General features: G+C 45.8%; 1 protein-coding gene across 1 annotated transcript in view; it reads right to left on the bottom strand.

Annotated features, from left to right (window-relative positions):
* Window positions 1-6: 6 nt before the first annotated feature.
* The window catches only part of SMARCC1 (SWI/SNF related, matrix associated, actin dependent regulator of chromatin subfamily c member 1), a gene marked incomplete at its 3' end in the record, with an annotated part of 66,307 nt that continues 41,686 nt past the window's right edge, over window positions 7-24,627 (bottom strand). The window contains exons 22-27 of the mRNA XM_032238164.1: window positions 14,907-14,968; window positions 13,409-13,520; window positions 11,916-12,070; window positions 9,138-9,272; window positions 3,574-3,841; window positions 7-65 (exon numbers count right to left, since the gene is read on the bottom strand). Of these exons, the coding sequence (XP_032094055.1) occupies window positions 7-65; window positions 3,574-3,841; window positions 9,138-9,272; window positions 11,916-12,070; window positions 13,409-13,520; window positions 14,907-14,968 (791 nt within the window). The remainder of the gene's footprint in view (window positions 66-3,573; window positions 3,842-9,137; window positions 9,273-11,915; window positions 12,071-13,408; window positions 13,521-14,906; window positions 14,969-24,627) is intronic.

Genomic DNA, 24,627 nt, shown 5'->3' with positions numbered 1-24,627 from the left:
GGTGGGCATGATACGGCCTGGCAGGGGCTGTCCGGGCATCATGGAGCCCTGTCCGAGGATGGGACCTGTGGGGGAGGAAACAGCAGTGAAGGGGGTGTTGGAGGGAGGGGGCCCTTGGAGGCCATCTTTGAACCTCTGGAACCCCTCTCTGTTCACATCTCCCATCATCCCTCCTCTCTGTTCATTTCTTCCTCCTCCTCCTCCATCCATCTCTCCATCCATCCATTCCCCACTCTTCCATCTCTCCCTCCCTTTCCATCCATCTCCCCATTCCCAATCCTTTGGCATCTTCGTCCATCTCTCCATCCGTCCGTCCATGCATTCATCCACAGCCTTGCCAACTAAAGCACTGGGCTCTTGGGCAAACTACCAGATTGGGAGGAAAGGAGAGAAAGAGAAAGGGGGAGAGGAGATGGAGGGAGAGGGAAAGAGAGGAGAAAGGAGGGAGGAGAAAGGAAAGGGAGAGGAGGAGAGAGGGGAAGATCAGTGCTTCTCAACATGCAGCTGGGGGATTCTGGGAGCTGGAGTCTTCCCCTCTTAAAAGATGCCAGCTGCGAGATTCTGGGAATTTAAGTCCTCTTTTAAAGTATCCTGGTTGGGGAATTCTGGGAGTTGAAGTCCATCCGTCTCCGCATTGCGGAGGCTGAGAAAAATCCTGCCCCTTCCCCCGATAGTCCTTGACTTACAATGGTCCATTTAGTGACCGTTCAAAGTTAAAACAGCACTTAGGACCAGTTTTCAAACTTAGAACTGTTGGTCATATGAACAACATTCGGAAGCTTGGCAACTGACTCATATTTACAACGGTTGTAGTGTCCCGGTGTGTGTGTGTGTGTGTGTGTTGTGCAATCCCCGTTTTGTGACCTTCTGACAAATGGAACAGGGAAGCCAGATTGGCTTCAGAACCATGTTACCGACTTAACAACTGCAGGGATTCAGTTAATGACGGGGGCAAGAAATTCCATTTCCTTGAAGAAATGTCTCCCTTAGCAGCAGAAATGTGGCCGCTCCATTGCGGTGGTTAAGCTGAGGACTGCCTACATTTAAGCTGCCTTTTGAAATATGCTTTTAAGCCATCAGCAAGGAGGAAAAAAAATCTTAGCCCCCCCCTCCCCCCCGCTACTGGTCTACTTTTGCAAGTAACGGCACACAACATTAAAATGCTTTTTAAAAGCCTTTTTCTGTCTCTTATATATATGTACATGTCTGTGTATCTCTGGGGGAAATGAAAAGCAGAGGAAAAAGATTTTTTGGGGACGTGCAAAAACTCTCCATCACAGGGTAGAGGCGGGGGGTGAGGGGGAGCAGAAAATGGCTTCCCGCTAACCAGGATTTCCCCGCAGTAGCTGAGATGTGATGACGGGTTAAAGGCAAGCGAGAGGGGGGGGTGTAATGAGGGGAGAGGGGGAAAAAACAAAAAGGGAGAGGGAGAGAGAAGGACGTTCGGTGGAGGAGAGAGGATGGGCGGATGAGGGGGGGAGAAGACAGAACGGCTGGAGCAGAATAAACAGGGAAGCGTGACCTACATACAGGAAGGGATGCTGAAAGGAAAACACACACACACACACACAAATGCACAGCCGAGTACAAACGGCAGCTGTTTGGGGGGGGGGGGAGAATGGCATGGTTCATTAGACAGGAGGCGGCTGGCGGAGATGCCTTTGGTTGGCTTCTTCCTTCCTCCCCATCTCCCACCTTCCTTCCCTTCCTCCCCTCATATATCTCTTTCCTTCCTCCCTTCCATCCATCCCCCATACCTGCTTCATTCCTTTCTTCCAGGCATGCATCCATCCATATCTCCTTCCCTCTATCTCCTTTACTTTTCTTCCTTCATATACGTATCTCCTTCCATCCATCCATCCATCCATCCATCCATCCATCCATCCATCCATCCATCTACCATACTTCCATCCCTCATACATCTCCAGCCTTCTTTCTTTTTTCCTTCCATTCATCCTTCCCGTATCTCCTTCCTTCCTCCCTGTATCTCCATCCATCCATCCATCTGTCCTTCCTTCCTTCCTCCTGCCCCATATCTCCTTCCTTCCACCCACACTTCCTTCCTACCATCCTTCCTAACAGTTCCTGCCTTCATTTTTCCTTCCATTAATCTTTCCCTATATATCTCCTTCCTTCCCTTCCTCTCTCCTTTCCTTGCTTCCTTTTGTCTTCCTCCCTTTTCCTATCTCCTTCCTTCTTCCCTCCCTTCATTTCTGCCTTCCTTTTTCCTATCTCCCTCCTTCCCTCCCTTCATTTCTGCCTTCCTTCCTTCTTTTTTCGTATCCCTCCCTCCCTCCTTTCCTTCCCTCCCTCCCTGCCTTTCCCTCCAAACCAACAGGTAGAGAAGCCTCATCTTCCCATCTCCAAAAAGTGGCAGTGCCTCCAAGGGTTGGAAACCTTCACTCCGCAATGTCCCCTCCGAAATGGCTAATCCTGCCCTGGATTGAAAACCTGTTTCCACTGCAGAGGGAATCTTTTCTTGCTTTCTGAGTTTGAAAAGCCATTTTCACACATCCGTGCGTGTTAAAAAGAAGGTTTCAAGAAGCTTTTGGAGCAAAGCCTTCAGGGAGGAGCCGGAAGCCCTGGTGGCTCTAACAAAACGGTGGAGGAAGAGGAGGAAGGTTGGCAGACTCGGCTTCCCAAGCGCCAACTGCAGTCCACCGTTCCTGTTGCGCTTCAAACACAACACCGTAGGTTGTTATGCATTGGTGATGTTACCTAGTTGGGTCATGAAACATCTTCAAGGAAACCACCAAGCTCAGAGGGCCAGGAACCCCCCTATAAGTAGTATTGCTATAGGGGGAAATGATGCTACCAGGATTGATTCTTCTCCCATTATAGACACCCAGAGAAAAGCCACATTTACACACAATTCACAAAGGAAACAAAAAAACTAATACATCCCTCCAGTTACCAATTCTCAGAGAAGCAGGGATTAACCCCAGACAAATAATCAAGGAGAAAACAATCCTCTTCTAATCAAGGAACAACCAAGGGAAACCCCCCCCCCCAACACACAGACATTCCCAAGGACACTGTCTGGGCAAGAAATTGTACATAAATAGAGACTAATCCCCCTTTCTTCTATTACTGATGATGTTACCTAGCTGGGTCACAAAACCTCCAGAAGAAAATTATCAAGCTCAGAGAGCATGAAAGACCTCACACTCCTCCTAGTAGTAATGATGTTACATGGTTGGGTCACGAAATGTCTGAAAGCTCAGAGAGCACAAAGGACTTCACCATCCTCGTACTTATGACCGTTGCTTCATTCCCCAGTCACATGATCCAAATTCGCATGACGCACTACACAACTATAGCAACTCAATCACCACGAGAATGAAGGGTGCCAAACCAGGCGCAAATCCACCCAACCACTGCCTCACTTAGCCACCAATGTTGGTCACAAGGCGAGGACTACCTGTTATTTACAGGTTATGTCTCCAGCACTTAATAATCTTGGCTTCCTTGTCTTCTTGTCAGAATCTGTGCCACCCCAGAACGACTCTCTCTCTCTCTCTCTCCTTTTCAAAACGCGCACTTCGATGATCAACGCCGACGGACGTCACTAACCTGGTTGAGGAGGGTGAGGTGGGGGCATCTGGTGAAGCATCATGGGATAAGGGGGAGGCTGCTGGTGAGATGACAAGGCTGTCCCCAGAGGATTCATGCCTGGACCACTGGTGTGCTGGTGCGATTGTTGTGCGTTCTGGCTCTGTTGTTGCTGCTGTTGTTGCTGCTGCTGTTCTAATTGTTGTCGGGCTCGGAGTTCGGCGTATTTCAGCTGCTCCATGTGGAAGTTTTGACGCTCGGTGAGCAGCTGCTGTCTCTGCTGCTCCAGCTAAGGGAAAAAAAATTGAGATGTAGGGAAAGAAAATCATATACCGATCAAAAGTCAAACCAATCGGTGTCATAAACCAATCAGTGGTTCAAAGCCCACCATAAAAACAACCACAGCATGTTTCCCCCCCACCAGCTCATAAGTCTCTCCCGGCCATTGCTTCAAATTCACGGCCATGAAAAAAGGAGGCCACGTGACTACAGGATATTGCCATCGTCATAAATATGAACCAGTTGCCAAGAGTCTGAATTTTGATCATGTAACCCTGGGGAATGCTGCAACGGTCGTATGGGTGAAAAATGGCCACAAGTATGTTTCTCTGGCGCCGTCGTAACTCCAAACGGTCACTATATGGACCATCGTAAGTCAAGGACTACCTGTATTTTGGGGAATGCTATGGTGGTTGCGTAAATGGGCCATCGTAAGTTCAAATGGTCACTCAGGGAAATGTTGTAAATTGAGGACTACAGGTATGTAATCTCTGTATCCAGAGCTGAGAGATTCTGAAGGCTAGATGGAGGTCTGGAGGATGGGTTTCAAACGCGTGGAGGATGATGGGTGTTTGTGTGTGTGCGTGTGTGTATGTGAGCAACGCCAGGCACCATCTTCGTGGGCGGTGGGAACCGGGTCGGATTGAGAAGACAGCCGCCTTCTCCAAAAATAATACAATTCGATTTTCTTTAAAGGGAAAGCTCGAACGAAACACTAGGTCAAAGTTTGAATACTTCTTTATTTGATATTTTTAATATTTTTTTTTCATTATTTCGTAGTAATCCAAAGGGATGGACATAAATAATACTCCTCCTTCCCCAACAACAACTCTGCGAGGTGGACTGAAAGGGAAGGACTACTGGCCCAAGGTCAGCCAACTGGCTTTCATGCCTAAAGCGGGATTAGAACTCACCGTCTTCTGGATATTGGCCCAAAGTCACCAGGCAGCTTTGATGCCTAAGGCAGGACTAGAACTCGCAGGCTCCTGGTTTCTAAAGTAACACTAGACCAAATCGAGCCACAATTTTTTTTTAAAAAAAAAACCCGCACATAATTAATGTTTGTGCCTGGCAAAGGGACCCACCGAAGAGAAGTGCAGAGGCATCAATGATCCCTTGGGATCCTCCCAACTTTCTCTCTTAATCGTAAAGGAAACAGGGAGGGTTTGCAAAGGGTTCCTAAATTCCGGTCACGCCTCGGTTTAAAAACTCTCCAAAAACGACCGACGACCAATGGAATTTCTCCACCTGTCAGCTTCCAATTCAAGTGGATGGTCCTTGAGGGAATCCTGTTCACACCTCCTATCCTATAGCGGGGTGTGTTGTTTGCACGCACGCGTGAACGAGGGAGGCGCCTCGGGGGGGGGGGGGGGGAATGAAAAGCAACTCACCCATGGTGGCTGTCGGCTCTGCAGTAATGCAGCCTGACACCTCTTTTGTGAGATTTTACACACAAGGCTGACTTAGATCTCTCTGGGCTAAAAGTGTTACATTGAACCTATTATGTATAAAATTGGGAGGCCAATTTGAACCACCAAGAAGAACAAAAACGAACATTTTTTTTGCAACCGGAAAGGTTTATTTTGCCAGGAAAATTGAGGGTCCCCACCCCCCCTTCATCCCCGAGAATCCATGCATTCCTAGGCTGCGGGGCGAGAACAGCTGCTTGCTGCAAGAGAGTAATTTTCTTGAAGGGAGGGGGGGAGAGAAGAGAGAGAATCAATGGAGAAGCTGCCTTTGCCCCTAGCAACCGTCTTTCCTTATCTGCCAATCAGCAGAGAGCAGGGGAGGGGGGGGAAGACTGGGGGTGGGTGGGTGGGAAACACAGCCGCCACACAAAAGCTATTCTGGGGAAGGAAATCAGGAAAACCCAGTGGATAAAGAGCAAAAAACATGCTGGGCTTCATGTGCTCCAACACGGGGGCGGGGGGGGGGGGAGATGCCCCATTTTAAGTGTTTTGCCTTCAGGGAAAAAAGGAGGGGCTAGAATCCCCCCCCCCCCGGGGAATCAAGGACCAGGAAAAGAACAATGATTAAACTTTCCGAGGAGGGGTCTGGAAAGGGGAGAAGTAAATTTGGGGGTCAGATGCCGAGGCGAGAAGGCTGATTGAATGGGGTGTGGGGTATCCGGAGGGACTCCACGGGTTGATGGTGGGCTGCCCGGGGACACTTCATGGATCGGCCATTCAGTGCCAGGAAAGACTTCATGGACCGGCCATGAGATGCAGAGACTGACCGTGAGGTGCCAGGAGGGACTCCACGGATTTACTGAGGGCTGCCCAGAAGGATTCTGTTTCCCAACCGGGAGGTAACCTGACAGACTCGGGATGTTGATCGTGGGGTGCCCAGAGGGACCACATGAATGGACTCCGGGGTGCCCAGAGGAAAGGACTACATGGAGGGTCCAGGACGTGGCCTTGGGGCAGCTTCCTTTGCCGGCCCCAAATGGGAAAAGAAGAAGCACGTGAATGGCGGAAAACCGGCATCCGTAGCAGGTTTCGCAGACTCTGGAGGCGGCGTGAAAAGAGGCAGCAGCCTAGAATTTTTACGTGGTCACAAGCAATCTACCTACTTCCAGCCTCCCTTGAATTCTGTTGACTCATATCTTAACTTCTGCTACTGCATTTTCCCGAAAATACGACCTCCTCCAAAAGTCCCAGCTTCATCTTTACCCATGAGCCCAATGTAAGCCCTAGCCCCCCCCAAAATAAACCCTAATCAAGAGCTCGCGCACTCCAGGGGGTGGGGCAAGGCACACAGGTAAAAATGAAGCTGTGTGTGTGTGTATGTGTGTGTGTGTAGCTGCTCTACTTATCCCGCCCACCCCGACATCTGCCTTGCCTTGCCGGCCCACTTCTGCCGCCCACTTGAACGTCTTCTGTTGTCAAAAGCCTTCAGGAAAAGTCTCTGCAGCTAAGAAACGGGCTCTGGATTGATGTGCACCATGTCACCTGGCCGGGTTTCGCCCCCAGAGGCCTCCTGGAAAGGCCCCAGAGGCTCCGTTGTCAGCTGCAGAGGGCTTTCTAGAAGGTCTCCGACAGTGAAATGGAGGCTGGGGGCGACGCACAAGAAGCGGGGCGGCTGTGCTGGGTAGGGCTGTTGGTGCCGCAAGATGAGTCAGTGGAAGACCCCCCCCCTGAAAATAAGACCTGGTGCCTTTTTTGCTGGGGATATGTATGTATTAGAGCCGAGGTGGCGCAGTGGTTAAATGCAGCACTGCAGGCCACTTCAGCTGACTGTTATCTGCAGTTCGGCTGTTCAAATCTCACCGGCTCAGGGTTGACTCAGCCTTCCATCCTTCCGAGGTGGGTAAAATGAGGACCCAGATTGTTGGGGGCAATATGCTGACTCTCTGTAAACCGCTTAGAGAGGGCTGAAAGCCCTATGAAGCGGTATATAAGTCTAACTGCTATTGCTATGTATGAATAAATGACTGGGTCTTATTTTCGGGGAAACAAGAGCTGCAGCAGGTACCAACTGTTAGCTGAGAAGACACCCCCCCCCCCCGCCCCCGGGTAGGCTTTGTAGCCATCCATCCCTTTAGGTGAAAGATTCCTGTGTAAAGGCTTTTTTGGCAATCAATCACTTTAATTGGAGCTGCATGTGTGCACCTGTCTTTGGCATCTGGGTAGCGCCCTCCATCTGGAGGAGGGTCTTCCCAATTTCTCCAGCAGGGGACCAGCGTTCCCTCCCCCACCCATTTTAGGGGTGGAAAATAGGTCTCTATTTATTGCAAGTCACGCAATGAAGTACCACCTGCCTGCCTTGGCAGATTGGGCTCAACCCTGGGGGAGCCTCTCTTGGGGTACCCTATTTTGGGGGTGGCTAAGGAGGGGGTGGGTGGGTGGGGCCCTAACCTTGGACCACCAACAGTGCAGCTGTTGCGGAGAAGGGGAAGACGTGTGCAAAAGCTGATTGCTGAGGCGGCCAAAGGAGCAGTAAGGAACATTTTAGTGACAGACTCATTACAACGGAAGAGCCAAATCAGTGGGCTGGGAGAAAGTCAGTGGCCACCTTAGAAATGGGGGCAATTTGGGGCAAGAAGTCTAATCTTTTTTTTTTCCTATAGGGCTTATTATTTTGGGGGAATCAAAGGAATTCCCTGAGGAAACTCGCAACCATAAACGCGAGGGAAAATAAACCGACAAATGAACAAATGAACAAGATCACAGCAATCAATCATTGTGCGTTGAAGTCAATAAAATAAAGAAAGCTGGGAGAAAAATCGGCAGCCCTCGACTTACAACTGCTCGTTTAGCGACCATTTGAAGTTACAAGGGCGAGAGAAAAGTGGCCTAGGACCGTTTCTCACACTTAATAATCATCTTAGCTGCCCTGAGTCCCCTTCGGGGGAAAAGGGCGGCATATAAATATAATAAAATGAAAATGAAATCTCCTTTTAACGATCCCACAATCCCTTGTGGGGTGGAGTCTGGGCAACTGAATGAAGCTGAGTGTGGGTTGGCCGGATGCCCTTCCTGTTGCCAATGCGGATTTATATTCATCAGACATAATCTCAAGGTGCCTCTACCTAGGATCAAATTCACAGCCTCCTGATTCTGAGTTGAGAGGTCCACACCTCTGGGCCACGCCACCACTCAATTTCTCACACTTAACGTCCGTTGCAAAACCTCCACGATCTCATGATTAATATTCAGAGGACTGTCGATTGGCTCGTATTTATGACGGTGGCAGTGTCTCAGGGTCAAGTGATTTCCTTTTGCGACCTTTCGAAGGGAAGCAAAGATACACTACACAACTGTATTACTAACAACTGTAGCAAAAACAGTCTTGAAATGGGACAGACCCCACTAGGCCACTGTCTCGTTTCGCAACACAAATTTGGGGCTCAATTGTGGTTGTAAATCAAGGCGTCCCTGTGTATCGGGGACATTTATCCCCCGGGGGAGGGCCTTATCTGTTGCAGCTCCGGCCCTCTGGAATGACCTCCCCGTTGAGATCCGGACCCTTACTACCCTCCTGGCCTTCTGTAAAGCTACTAAGTCCTGGCTGTTCCGGCAGGCCTGGGGCTGTTGAAGTATCCAGCCCCACTTTAATTGTGAATGTTGTTGTATTTTAAATTTTGTATTGTCTTATTTATCCCCCTTCCCTTTTTTATTGTAAGCCGCCCGGAGTCCTTCGGGAGTGGGCGGCATACAAAACTAATAAACTAAACTATTTACCGCCCAGAGTTATTTATAAAATCGATAAGGCGAGACATAAATGAATCAACAGTAGAGGAAGTAAATCTGGAGAAACTTTGAGCTGGCAGACAGCAGGTGAACAGAACTGAGTTTTAATCTTACCGCTTCCTTCTCTCGGTCCATGATGGTTTCCAGCTCTTCAAAATGACGAAGTTTGATCTCCAGTTTCTTCATCTGGGTTTCCACCAGGAGGGCCACCAGAGATTTGATCTTCCGTTCCTCCACGGCAGCCAGATGCTAAGGAAGAACAGAACTCAGTTTACCCGGAGGCCAAACCAGCAATGTGGGGTTTTTTTGTAGCTCTGGATAGGTATTTTATCCCTCAGTTATTTAAAATAGTTATGTATTATTATTATTTTGCATTATCTGATAAGCATCTCTGTCAGGTTTCTGCAATTCTCGCGGAATTTGCTTTCAACGAGAGGTAGATGATCCTGTGAATATTGCCGTGCGGTGCCTGAATTTTGAGAGGACCAACAGCACAGCTGGGGGATCTGCCTGGCAACCATTTAAGGCTGAGAGATATTTTTCCTCTTCTTCTTCTTCTTCTTCTTCTGTGGGATAAACGAAGGCCCCGTTACATCCTTCCTTGTCACTAAGATGAAGTAATCATCTCAAAGCGGCTTAATAACTAAATCTCAAAACTCTTATTAGCGGCTTTGAGACGATGCTTGCGACCACAAAGGGACGTATGAGATTTCCAAAAGGGGGAAATTATTTCATTTATTCGAACGATTCCGAAAACGGGATTTTGAAAGGCGAGCGATGTCTGGGGAAGGCTGGGCGGGATGGTTTTCCCCACCCAGGGTGAGATTAGAAAGGACGCGGAGCTGGAGTGATGGGTTTATGGGGGTTTAATTGGATGAAACCTGGATTGGATCTCAGATACAGAAGCAAAGCGTGCAGGAGGAATTAGCACGGGAAGCCCTCCACTTACAACGGTTGGCTTACTGACCGTTCAAAGTTAGAAACGGCACAGAAAAAAGTGAATTATGGCCGTTATTCAAACTTACGACTGTTGCAGCACCCCTGGGGTCAGGTGATCAAAATCCAGACCCTTGGCAACTGTCTTGTATCTATGACCGTTGCATTGTCCCAGGGGATCACGAGATCCCCTTTGATGACCTTCTGACAAGCAAAAGTCAATTGAGGGAGGAGCCAGATTTATTTGACCGCTGTGTTGCTAACGTAGCAACTGCAGTGATTCACTTAACCACTGTAGAAAGAAAGGTCGTAAACAGGAACAAAAATTCATTTTAAAAAATGTCTCGCTTAGCAACAGAAATGTTGGGCCTAGTTATGGCTGTAAGTCGAGGATTAGCACGTTTTCAGAAAAAAGCAAATAGGAGATGGATTGTTAAGACTTCGCCTTAGGGCAGACGTGTCCAAATTTGGGAACTTTTAAGACTTGTGGACTTCAACTCCCAGAATTCCTCAGTCAGCTGGCTGGGGAATTCTGGGTGTTAAAGTCCACAAGTCTTAAAAGTTCCCAAGTTTGGACACGTCTGCCTTAGGGCATCTATTGCTCTCTCTTCAGCAGCATTTTGCCTCCAGAGCGCGCAGTGGACACGTTTTGTCCATTTTAACCTCTTATCTGCATTATCCTCGATTTATGACCATTCACTTTGTGACCCGTAGTTAGAATGGCCCCGAAAAAAGGGACTTCTGACGCTTTCCACACTTACAACCACTGCAGCATCCCTGGGATCAGGTGATCAAAATTCAAATGCTTGGTACCTCACTCATATTTATGATGCTTGCAGCGTCCTGGATGTCATGTGATTTCCCTTTGGCGGCCTTCTGACAAGCGGAAGGGGACAAAGGGGAACCGTTGTTAAGTGAATTGTGTCCCATTTCATCAACTGTCTTGCGCCGGTTGTTCAGTGAATCACTGTGCTTTCTAGGTTAGTTGCATGACTATTACATGATTCAAGAATTCAAGAATCATGTAACAACCGTGTGACTAAAATGCGCTTGTGATTCACTTAACAACCGGGGCAACAAAGTTGGTAAAATGGGACAAAATTCACTTAACAGCCGTCTTGCTTAGGAAGGGAAATGTGGGGCTCAACTGTGGTCGTAAGACGAGGATTACTGTATGGGAAAGCCTGTTCTTGGAAGCTGTTTTGCCAGCAATGCAAATAACCGAAGGAAATTTAGCTCGGACAGAGTCAGTGGCGCTTTGATAAAAGCGCTTCACATGAGTGTATTCTTCACTTCTGGCCTTGCTTATATTTGTGTGCCGAAGAAAGGAAAATGTGTTGTGGACTTCTGGTGTGAAATGATCCTCCGGGACATCAGCAACCATCAGCGCCATTGCTAGGAGCAGAGCCCGAGGAGAAAGGAGCATGGATATCCTTGGCGGAAGGGATCTTCTGCTCATGAGCTCAGAAATGGCAGGAAAAGGAAGAATCGTCGGCACGCATTCAAAAAAAAAGAAGTTTCTCCTTCCATTTCTCGCAGGGGCTACACAATGGGCTCTTTTCAGACCCACCACACCCCCCCTTCCCAGTTAATTGGAGCTGGAATGCGTTAGCCTCCCTACACACACACACACGCACACAGAAAACTGTCAGCGGAGCTGCGAGGTAAAGAAAAGCTGGGCTCCCGAAAGAAATGAGCCCATCAAGGCCTCACGGAGCAGCTGCCAAACTTTCCAGAGGGGGTTCCGTCAGCCAGCCGACAATAGCGCACACACATTTCCCCTCCGCGCAGCTGAAGTCGAAGCGCACAAACGGAGCATTGGGAAGCGTGAAGAAACAGGAAGAGGACCGAAAAAAAACAACAACAACAACAGCAACGACACAAGTACAATCCCGGCACGTCACGACACAAAGCAGCGGAAACGCAGAGGCTGCGGAGGCCTTCCGCGGGACAAACCTTGGCTTTGGTGGCGGCTGAAGCCAGGGCGGCAGCTGCAGCCGTGGCGACGTTCCCTTCGGAGAGTTCGTGCTCAGAGCGCCGCTTCCCGCCACTGACTTCCTTCTCTTTGCCGACGTCGAAGTTCTCCTTGTTGTCATCGGCGTTCTTGTCGTCTGGAAAAAGGAACCCCCGGTTAGCCTCAGGTCACCCCCCCCAATTCCCACGACTATCTTGGGGCTTCCCAGTCTGGGATTTTAAGATTAGGCCGAAGAAAACCAGTCTCGTCCCAGTATGACCAGCAAGAGAGCTCTGCTCTGCTGTGGATCGCTAGCGAACCTCTCTATACAGGTAGCCCTCGACTTACAACAGTTCATTCAGTGACCGTTTGAAGTTGCAACGGCATTGAAAAAAGGAACTTTAGGACCGTTGCAGGTTCCCATGGTCATGTGATCAAAATTTGGGCACTTGGCAACTGGCCTGTACTTACGACTGTTGCAGTGTCTCCTGGTCACGTGACCCTCCTTTGCGACCTCCTGATTAAAACAATCAATGTGGTGGGGGGGAGGATTCACTTAACAACTGTGTTACTAGCTGAACTGCAGTGATTCATTTGCTAATTGTAGCAGGAAAGGTCGTAAAATTTTGGGGCAAAATTCATTTAACTGTTTTTTGCTCAGCAATGGAAATTTTGGGTTCAGTTGTGGTCATGAGTCGAGGACGGCCTGTATCTCACTTCCTTTCTACGACCCCAATTGAGCCCCAAATTTTATTTCCCTAACGTCCCCGACTTATGACCACAACTGAACCCAAAGTGACATTCCCTCCCCATTTTACGACCTTTCTTGCCAGCATCGTCAAGCGAACTACTTAGTAGCAATGGTTGTTAAGCAGGTATGGCTTCCCCACCAACTTTGCTCGTCGGATGGTTGACACAGCAACCGTCGTAAATGTGAGTCAGTTGCCAACTGTCTGAATTTTGACCACGGGGCCACGAGGATGCTAAAGTGGCCATTGACCAGAAATCACCTTTTTAAAACGTGCTGCTGTAACTTTGGTCACTAAACGAATTGCTGTATGTGAAGGGCAGGTCATCAATCCAGAGCAGGGTAGGTTACCCCTGAAATCTTCTTGGCTTTGCCCAATTCGTTTTTTTCAGATCCGGGCCATACTGACGGCTTAGCCATAAACAAAATAATATCCTCCCCCCGCCCCCACCGGTCTCTTCAACGTTTCAGACGGGAGATGAAAAGCGTCTGTAAGTGAAGCATGCAAGGTTTCCAAATCAAGATTTACTGCCTGGCGCTGTGAGGCTTCGTGAAACAAACGGCAGGAAATTTACGGCTGTATTCTATGTTAAGGGGAGGGTGGGGGGTGGGGGAAGTACGTCTGCTCAGGCCAAATTTATGGGGCATCGCTGGAAAAAATAGAGAAGACCTGCATGGCCTCTTGTGCGTGCGTGCGTGCGTGCGTGTGTGTGAGAGAGAGAGACCGCAAACACCCCCCCCCTCTACCTTGTTTCGAATCTTGAGACGCGTCGCTATCTTGTTCCTTTTCAACGATTCTCTCCTCATCTCCTTCTGTTAGCTTGTTTGCGTCTATTTCGTTCTCCCCTTTGCTCTCGACCTAAGACAGTTTAGAAGAGAAAAAGAAGGGATGATTAAATTCAAATTTAAAAAAAAAAATAAAGAGGAAAAAAAGAGAATCAAAGGGCTACAAGTTGTCACACAGCAGCCGAGTTTTAAGCGGAAGGGGGGAAAAAAAAGAGAAAGAACTTAAAAGCTCTCAGATCCCGATAGGGCTCCTTTAAGACCTGGCTAGAGGGGGCTTTATAAGAACAGAGTTGGAAGGGACCTTGGAGGTCATCTAGTCCAACCCCTTGCTCAAGCAGGAGATCCCCCCCAGACCGTTTCAGACAAACGGTTGCCTAATCTCTTCTTGAAAAACTTTTGTGATGGGAGCACCCAGAACTTCGAAAGGCAAGACGTTCCCTCCCCTTTTAGGGAGGGAAATAATATTTATCCTTCCTTCTGTTTAACAGCCGGTGTGAAGACAACGGGGGGGCGTTACTTAAGCAGAAAACAATACGGTTCCCTGAGAATATTAGTACTAACTGTTTGGGTGTGTCTGGAATGTTTGTCCCTGGTGCTCTGTGACCTTGGTTGTTTTCTTGCAGACATTTCACAACAGTACTAGGTAACATCATCAGTGCTAGGAGGAGTCAATCCCCACTGCCTTATAGCACTGATGACATTACCTAGTTGGGTTGTGAAATGTTTGCAAGATTTCAGATTCAGATTTCAGATTTAATTTATTTGTATGCCGCCCTTCTCCGGGAGGGACTCAGGGCAGCGAACAACTCAAAAGGGGAAAGGGGATACAAACACAATACATATAATTAAAATACACAAGAGTCATCCGGCCATACAAGTCGAGAGGGGAGGGGAACTCATCAACCCCAGGCCTGCCGGCACAGCCAGGTTTTGACGGCTTTCCGGAAGGCCTGGAGAGAGGTGAGGGTCCGAATCTCCGGGGGGAGTTCATTCCAAAGGGCCGGAGCTGCAACAGAGAAGGCCCTCCCCCGGGTGGTAGCCAGATGTCATTGGCTGGTAGACGGAACCCGGAGGAGGCCGACCCTGTGCGATCTTGGGAGGTAATTGGCAGAAGGCAGTCTCTCAAGCCAAGATCAGAGAGCACCAAGGGCCCCACAGACTTTTTCTTCTTCTTTTTCCTCCTCTACCTCCGTCCCTCCATCCTTTCCTTCCTTTATTCCCTCCTCCTCCTCCTTTCTACAACCCCCCCTTCCCTTCTAGCCTGATGATGTTCCTTAGTTGGGTCATGAAACGTCTGCAAGAAAACCACCCAGCTCAGACAGCGCTTCAACCCCGAGGCTCAGGTATCAATGAATTCTGCTAATTCAAATACACTCAATCTGGAAGGAGAATCATTAACAACAACAACCACAACAACAACCACAACAACAACCACAACAGGGACTCGATTGTGCCAGACCTTGACTTTCTCTGTCTGTGGGGCGTCTGCGTCCGTCTCCATCTTGTCCTCTTGGGCTCCATCTGAAAGACAGAAGATCCACCCTGAACAGCAAGAAGATCTGGAAGATCTCAAGTAGATCACCTTGGATGGACACTGGTGCCAATAAATCAAGGATGCAGAAAGGATCGGTGGAGCTAGTCCTCAAGTTACAACCAGAGTTGAGCCCAAAACGTATGTCAGGGAGTGAAACGTTGGCTAAGGGAGTTTGTGCCACTTTACGACTGTTCTTTTCACGCTCGTTAGGCGTGGAAGTAAGTTGTAAGACGGTCCTTAAGGGAACCTGGATTCCCCGTTGATTTTGCTGGTCGGAAGGTCGCAAAAGTGGATCACGCGACCTCAGGAGGCTGCAACTGTCATAAATATGAACCAGGTGCCGAGCATCTGAATTCGGAGCATGTGACTGCAATGGTCGTTAAGTGTGAAAAAAGTCCCTTTTTTCAGTGCCGTTGTGACTTTGGTCACTAAGTGAACCATTGTAAGTCAAGGACTATCTGTAATTTCATGAAGGAAAACAAGACTTGGTGCTTTAGCAACACACAGCCACAATGACGGGGAAACAGAATCCTTTGTTAATGCAAGTAGCCCTCAACGTACAACAACTGAGCCCCAAATTTTTTGCCATTAAGTGAGATGTTGAGTTTTGTCCCCTTTTATGACTTTTTCTCCCCACTGTTCTTAAGCAAATCACCACCGTTGTTCAGTTACTAACTTGGTTGTTAAGTGAATCTGGCTCCCCTGTTGACTTGGCTTGTCACAAAAAGGGATCACATGACCTTGGAATACAGCAGTGGTCATAAGTATGAAACAGTGGGCGAGCATCTGAAATTTAATCCTGTGACCATGGGGATGCTGCAACGGTCGTTAAGTGTGAAAAACAGTCCTAAGTCTCTATTTTCATTGTCGCCGTCACTCAGAATGGTCACTAAATGAACTGTTGTAAGTTGAGGACTGCCTGTTCAGGCAGGCCTCGACTTACGACTGTCATCAAGCCTGCTGCTAAGCGAGACAGCCATCCCCAAATCCTTTGTTTTCATCGCTTCGAACGCTCGCAAAATGAACCGTTGTTAAGTTTGAGGATTCTCTGTAATGTTACGAAGGAAAACGTGATGGAAAAATATAGTTAATAATATCTGCATTTATATTTGTAATTATTTTCCAGACTTGTTGGTCCGAAAGGCAGAATCCCAAGGTTAAAAAAATAGGGAGGAAAATAAAAAAGAGATTTAAGCGAATTAAATGCATTTTGTTCATTTTTATTCAACTGCCGTAAAATTATAACCATCTCCGCATGAGATTGTGAAATAATAGCCATAGCAACAGCAGTTAGACTTATATACCGCTTCATAGGGCTTTCAGCCCTCTCTAAGCGGTTTACAGAGTCAGCATATCGCCCTCACAGTCTGGGTCCTCATTTTACCCACCTCAGAAGGATGGAAGGCTGAGTCAACCTTTGAGCCGGTGAGATGGCAATAGCAATAGCAGTTAGACTTATATACCGCTTCATAGGGCTTTCAGCCCCTCTCTAAGCAGTTTACAGACTCAGCATATTGCCCCCACAGTCTGGGTCCTCATTTCATCCACCTCGGAAGGATGGAAGGCTGAGTCAACCTTTGAGCCGGTGAGATGGCAATAGCAATAGCAGTTAGACTTATATACCGCTTCATAGGGCTTTCAGCCCTCTCTAAGCAGTTTACAGAGTCAGCATATCGCCCCCAACAACAATCCGAGTCCTCATTTCACCCACCTCGGAAGGATGGAAGGCTGAGTCAACCTTTGAGCCGGTGAGATGGCAATAGCAATAGCAGTTAGACTTATATACCGCTTCATAGGGCTTTCAGCCCTCTCTAAGCGGTTTACAGAGTCAGCATATCGCCCCCAACAACAATCCGGGTCCTCATTTCATCCACCTCGGAAGGATGGAAGGCTGAGTCAACCTTGAGGCGGTGAGATTTGAACTGCCGAACTGCAGATAACAGTCAGTTGAAGTGGCCTGCAGTATTGCACCCTAACCACTGCGCCACCTCGGCTCTCTAAATTAATTAGGTGTATATCAAAATAAATTAATTGGGTATATAAAACTCTCTCAGTGATCAATGCGAATGACAATGATTAGCCGGTTGAGCAGGAACGGAAACGACTATAAGGATGTAAAATTGGGATCCGCTCACAAAAGGTGCCAGGATCCCTTTTCTTCCTTCTAGTCCCTGACTTACGATGGTTTGTTTCGTGACCGTTCAGCCGTGAAACAACCGACTTTGGATCGACTGTCGCACTTAACGACCGTCAGGGAATTCCCATGGTCAAGGGATCCAAAGTCAGACCCTTGGCAACCGACTCGTTATTTAGGTTGCAGCATCCCGGGGTCACATGATCTGCTGACAAGAACTGTGTGGCTGACGTCCCAAGTGCAGCAATTCACTTAACGACAGAGGTAAGGAAGGTGGTAAAACATTCCCACTGAGTGACAGAAATTTGGGGCTCAAAGGTGATGATCGTAAGTCGAGGACTAAAGATGTATGTTCATTCTCCTTAGATGCTTAATTGGAATTAGCATACAATAGTCCTCTCGAACAGCTGGTCCATAAAGAAAAATAAATCATAACCCTTAAACAGAGAACAGAGAGCAAAGAAGGAATTACCAATTCCTCTCTACACAACTGACAAAATATAAAATAATGTCCTGCTGGTTGATACCGGAAGGCATGTTAATATCCTGGCAAGACAAGAAAATAAGGATTGACACCGTAGAGAAAGTCCAGGAATTCTATGAACACTACACAGAGGGAGAATCAGACAGCAGAGAGGAGTTGGAAACCCACAGCCGAGAGGAGCAGCTGACGGAGGAAAAAGAACTAGGCCAAGATGCAAGAAAGAAGACCGATACAGAAGTCCAGGAAAGAGAAGGAGTGAGGACAAGAAACCAAATTGAAACAAAACCAAGTAGAGGAACGAAGGCGGCAAGCAAGTAACAGGATGGAGGAAGAAGTGAAATCGATATCAGTCAATATAAATGGACCAAATTCACCTATAAAAAGAAGACAAACAATTTCTAAGCTCCAAAAACAAAACATGGACATCACATGTCTACAGGAAGTTCATATTAAAAAAGGAAATGGTAGCATTTTGGAATCTCGAAAGTTAGGGAAATTACATCTGGCCCTGGCCGATAGAAAGAAAAGAGGAATTGCAGTATATATATATAAAGGACTGGCAAAAACCTAAACAGGTATACGCAGAGGAAGAGGGAAGAACATTATTAATTGAAGTATCAATAAAACAAAAAAAATAGAGTACTAACTGCAAACATATATGCACCAAACATGAACCAGAAAGAACACTACAGTAAACTACATAAGCAGAACTGGAACTGGACAACTTATATCTATTAGGGGACTCCAATGCGGTGGTAGATCCAAAGAAAGACTATAAAGGGGATAATTAAAAAAAATTATGAAAGGAGAACACTACCAAATGCATTCTTTGAAATGGCCCGAGAATTAAATCTAAAAGATGTCTGGAGAGAAATCAACCCACAGAAGAGTCAGCACACATTTTTTTCAAACCCAAATAATTCATGGTCCAGGATTGACATGGTGTGGATGGATCCAGAAATGGAGAAGGATGTAGAGGAGAGGAGGTAGAATTAACACCGAATATGTGGGCCGACTGTAACCCATTAGCAATCAAATGGAAAGGAGAAGCAAAAAGGAAGATGGACCGTGTATCAGAGGGTTGTGAAAGAAAAGAACTATGTACAGTATGTGGAAAAACAATTAGCGTTTTTCCTAAAGGAAAACTGGAACAAACAGAAAACCATTCAAAACCTATGGGACACAACCAAAGCCTGTGTGCGAGGCATTACGATAGCATATACAAGAAGAAGAAACAAAGATAAAAAGAAACGATATAGAGAGCTCCAGGAGAAACGGGGGAAATTAGAATACAAAACCCAGAAAGGACCTCAAAAAACCAAGAAGAAAAAGAAATAATTAAACACAGATTAAATTTAATTACACAAGAAGAAGTGGCCCAGAAAATTAGATCAAGTAGGCAAAATTATTTCAAAAATGCCAATAAACCGGGGAGATGGCTAGCCTATAAATTAAAAAGAGAAAAAGAAAATAAATTAATACAGCAACTAGAGCAGTGTTTCTCAACCTTGGCAACTTGAAGATGTCCGGACTTCAACTCCCAGAATTCCCCAGCTGGGGAATTCTGGGAGTTGAAGTCCGGACATCTTCAAGTTGCCAAGGTTGAGAAACACTGAACTAGAGGATGAAGAAGGGATGATACACCACTAAAAGGAAGGGGAAAAAAGTATAGCAGTAAAATACTTTCAAGCACCTTGTAGCTGAGAGGAAATAGAAGAGGAGGACATTAAAAGATACCTACAAAAGAGGAATCTTCCAACCTTATCGGAAACAACAAAATAAACACTAAATGAGAGAACAATGAGGCTACAATTAAAAAGGGCAATCCAAAAAGAAAAAAAAAAACAAAACCCCGGGCCCGGATGGAATTCCAGCAGAATTTTATAAAGAATTGCAAAAATCGTTAGAGAACATATTATTAGAAATGTATAATGTACAATTAAGTACTAGAAACTAAAAAATCGTTAGAGAACATATTATTAGAAATGTATAATGAAGTACTAGAACGAGCTAAGACACCAAAATCCTGGATGGAGGCACTAATAACATTGTTATTAGTGTCCCAAAGACAACACTGAGAAACAAAGGATCCAAAATTATAGGCCAATCTCGCTGCTAAATGCTGATTATAAAATATTTGTGACAATGGCGGAAAGAATTAAAAGTATACTAAACGGAATCATACACCCAGACCAAAATGGATTTTTACCCTACAGAACACATTAAAAAAAGCAATATACGAACGATAATGGACACATTAGAATACTATGAGATACATTCAGGAAAACAAACAGCATTGATATTTATTGATGCACAAAAAGCATTTGATAACCTGAATTGGGATTTCCTTATAAATCAATTAGCAGTAACGAACTTCGGAGAGAAATTTATCGGGATGATCAGAGCAATATATTCCAGTCAGAGGGCAAAAATAATACTAAATGGAGACGCAGGTTTCCAACCAAAGGGGTAACACATGGATGTCCTCTATCCCCGTTATTTATCCTCTCAATAGAGACATTGATGTTACAAATTAGACAGAACCAGGAGATAAAGGGATTGAAAATTAGAACACAGGAATACAAAGTGTAGGCCTTTGCGGGCGATCTAGCATTTATCATAGAGGAACCCCTAGACACTGGACTAATATTATTACAAGACATAAGCCAATTCAGTAAAGTGGCAGGGCTTAAAATAAAGAAAGAGAAAACTAAAATATTAACTAAGAATTTAACCAAAAGACAAAATGAAGAACCGGAGAAGAAACTGGGAATTTCGAGGGCCAGGAAAATCAAATATTTGGGAATATGGCTATCAGCAAAATGTATTACAATAAAACAGTGGTTCCCAAACTTGGCAACTTTAAGACTTGTGGACTTCAACTCCCAGAGTTCTCCAGCCAGAAGAGCTAGCTGGAGAATTCTGGGAGTTGAAGTCCACAAGTCTTAAAGTTGCCAAGTTTGGGAACCACTGCAATAAAAGAAGATAACTACAATAAATTGCTACGACAGATGCAAAAAGATTTGGATATTTGGACTAAACTACAGATATCACTAATTGGCAGAATCTCAACAATTACAATGAATGTTCTACCCAAACTACTTTATCTTTTCCAAACAATACCAATTAAATTAGAGAATTTTTTCCCCCCGATCAACTAAATAAAATGGTATCCAAATTTATCTGGTATGGGGGAAAAAACAACATATTAAATACAAACTTCCACAAGATAGTAGAAACAAAGGGGGCTTTGGCCTCCCAGATTGGGAGCTTTACTATCAGGTGGCACCCTGACATGGCTAAAGGACCGGATCCAATTAAAAAATAAAAGAATCCTAAAAGAAGGGCACGATCTCCAACTAGGCTGGCACAGCTTCCTCTGGGAGGGAAAGAATAAATTTCACTCCTACTTCCAGAGACACATAGTAAGGGATGCCCTGTTTAAGGTCTGGGGCAGAAAAAGAAAAAAAACACCATTACGTGAAAATCCCAATCTGGTTATCAATGATGGAGGCAATGACATCTCCAAATACTGTAGATCTCAGTAAAATGGTAAGCTATGCAGAACTCTTAGATGAAAAAGGAGAACTAAAATCAGCACAAGTTCTGAAATCACAAGGAATAAATATGGAATGGTGGCTCCATTTGCAAATTAAAACAAGATTTAAAAAAGATCGGGAACAATACGGAATACACGAAAAACAAACGGAATTAGATAAAAAAAAATTAGGAACGGGAGGAAAATGATTACTAGATTTAAGATATAAAGGAGACAATGATTAGCTGGGAAAGAAATTTTGGCCATAATATAGACTTAGAAAAATGAGATAAACTATGGGAAAGAAATTATAAATTTATGACGGCAGTAGCTTACAAAGAAAACCTCTATGAAATGTTTTATAGATGTCATTTGCCTCCAGCAAGATTGCCCAAAATGTACCCAAATTTATCCTCCAAATGTTGGAAATGCAGCCACAGGCCTGGAACATTCTACCATATGTGGTGGATGTGCCCCATCACAAGGACGTTCTGGTGCAAAATTCGGAAATGGTTGGAAGAAATTACAGAGCGAAAAATAGAACCCAAACCGAAGCATTCTTATTAGGACTACTAGACCAAAAAATGGACAAACAATCTCAATACACATACTCACTGCAGGCGGGATTGCTTTCGCACAAAACTGGGGGAAAAAATCAATACACCCGCAGATGAAACTATAATCAGAAAAATACTCAAATGCGCAGAAATGGACAAAATGACAATAGAACTAAAAGAAAGAGAAGAATCGGACTTCTATAAAGTATGGAATAAAATCTATAAGTAGCTAGAAATCAGAAGCCAAAATATAAAATATATGGCGATACAAATAATTAATATTATTATAAGTGTCAGTACTACTGTTGTTATATTATAGGACAAGGTCAAAGCAATGCAGAAGGGGGAACTATAAAAGCTAAGCCGATACAGAAGGCTGTAAAATTACTGTATATTGCTATGTACGTTTTGTGTTTTGTTCTTTCTTATTGTGTTTTCTTTTACTGTTTTTAAAGATTAAAACATTAAGTAAAAATTATTTATTAAAAAAAAAGTATACAGTAGTCCTCAATTTACGGCCACAAAAATTAGGTTACTAATTGAGAAAGTTGTAATGGGACTTTTACCCCTCCCTCCCCCATTTCCCAATCTTTCTTAACCTGTTTGTTCCCTTGCAGACATTTCATGACCCTCCTTGGTGACGTCATCAGTGCTATAGAAGGGACTGTATATAAACAGAGAGGAAACCCCTCACACTTCTAGCACTGATCAGGTTACCTAGTTGGGTCATGAAACGTTTGCAAGAATACAGTCTAGCTCACAGGGCACCAAAGATCCCTCCTCCTTATCTCCTTCTCTTCATTTTCTTTCTTTCTTTCCCTTCTTTTTCTTTGTTCCTTCCCTCCCTCCCTGCTTCCTCCCTTCTTTCCCTCCTGTCGTTCTTTCAATCCCTTCCTTTTCTCTTTCTTCCTTTTCCTTCCTTCCTCCATGCTTCCCTCCCTGTCCTCTCTCTCTCTCTTTCCTCCTTCCCTCCCTCCCTTCATGCTTCCTTTTCTTTCTCTCTTCCTTCTCTCGTCTTTCTCTTTCCCTCCTTTTGCTTTCTTACCTTTCCTTCCTTTCTTTTTTCTTTCTGTCTTCCTCCCCTCCTTTCTTTATTTTCTTTCTTGTTCTTATTAAAAATGAATTCCTTCCTTCCTTTCTCCCTCACTTCCTTCCTCTTTTGTTCTTCCCTTCTTCCCATCCTTTTTCTGTTCCTTCCTCCTCCTCTCTTTGTTCCTTCCTCTCCTTTACTTCCTCTATCCCTATTCTTCCTTCCTCCTTGCTTCTCCCCTTTCTTTCTTTCTTTCTTTCTTTCTCTTTCTTTCTTTCTTTCTCTCTTTTTCTTGGTTCCTGCGTTCCTTCCTTCCCTCCCTCCACTCTCTCTCTTTTGTTTTTAAGTCTCGGTTCAGACACATCCAGCATCTGGCCATCAATCCTCTCCCCACCCTCTAATCTCAAAAGTCTTAAATCTGATTGTGGTCTCACGCAAAGCCCCCCAAGGAAATCTCAGGGCCAGAAGGGAGTTGGCTTTCAAGACCCCCTAAAGACTCCAAGAGGAGTTTTTCAAAATAAACAGCAGGAATAAAAAAAGAGACTTATCACCATTTTTCACACTTACAACCTTCGGTGCATCCCTGTGATCAAATTTCAGGCCCTTGGCAGCCGACTTGTACTTATGACCATTGCTGTCTCCAAATGCCACACAATCCCCTTCTGGGGACCTTGTGACGAGCAAAGGCAATGGGTGGGCAAGCCAGTTTCACTTTAACTTATCAACTGCAGCGATTCACTTAATGACTGTGGGGAAGAAAGGTCGTCAAATGGGGAAACACAAATATCTCCCATAACAATGTAAATTTGGGGCTCATTGTGGTCATAAATCGAGGATGACCCCCCGCAGCCCTCAACGTATATAGGCAGTCCTTGACCGAACAACAGTTTGTTTAATGACAGCCACTGATCCGGAACGGTGTTAAGCCAGTATTGATGCCTTTTAATTTGAGCCCAGGTTCAGCACCTGCAGCTATGTTTCCCGGTGCCATTTGAAAGTACAACCAGCAGGGGTGCTGTTGTGTTTTTTTTCACAGCTCTCTCTCTCACGCGCACGACCATCCGTCCGTGCCTTCCGCTGTGACAAGGAAGAGGCAATGTTCCACCACTCCGTTGGCCACCCGCTAAACCAGGTGCAAACCCAACAACACGCTGGGTGCTTCTCTCGAAGTGCAACCCCTGCTGACCATCTGTTCGAGCGGACCAAGGCGCCCTCAGATTTTGCCCTGATTTAACTACTGAGGATGGCTAAATAGGGAGTCATCAAAGTTAATTGTCCTTTAAAAAAAAAAAAAAATCGGTATCAGCTCAGAGTTGAAAAAAAGGGTGAGAGGATAATAAATCGATGGACAGCGTGTAAAGGTTTAGTAACCGCGGGTGGGTGGGGGGGTGGGTTGCAGTACAGATTGAAGCATGAGAGCAACCTGTGTGATTGTGGGACGATTGGTGAGTTCTAGTCTTCTCTTAGGTAGGAAAGCCGGCTAGGTGACTTTGGGCCAATAACCAAGAGAAAGGGAGTTCTAGTTCCACCCTAGGTGTACAAAAGCCAGCTGATGACTCTGGGCCAATCACCAGGCGAATGTGAGTTCTAGTCCTGCCTTATGCACGAAGGCTGTTTGGGTGACTTTTGGCCAATCACCAGGAGAAAGGGAGTTCTAGCCCTGTCTTAGGCACGGAAGTCAGTTGGGTGACCCCTGGGCCAGTCTCTCCCTCAGCCCCACCCACCTCGCAGGGTTGTTGTTATGGGGGGGGAAATAGGAGCAGTAATGCGTATAAGGCATGTTTGACAACTTATCAAATAATAAAGGAGATTCCAAGAAATAGACGATGAAAACGGATCTCCCTCGCTCAGAGAATGAAGGATTCCTGCCCCACAGGCGTTCCAGAATGTTCGCCCGACCTTG

This window comes from Thamnophis elegans, chromosome Z (assembly GCF_009769535.1).
Source record: "Thamnophis elegans isolate rThaEle1 chromosome Z, rThaEle1.pri, whole genome shotgun sequence".
Lineage (NCBI taxonomy): Eukaryota > Metazoa > Chordata > Lepidosauria > Squamata > Colubridae > Thamnophis > Thamnophis elegans.
This window is presented reverse-complemented; position numbering and strand designations above follow the sequence as displayed.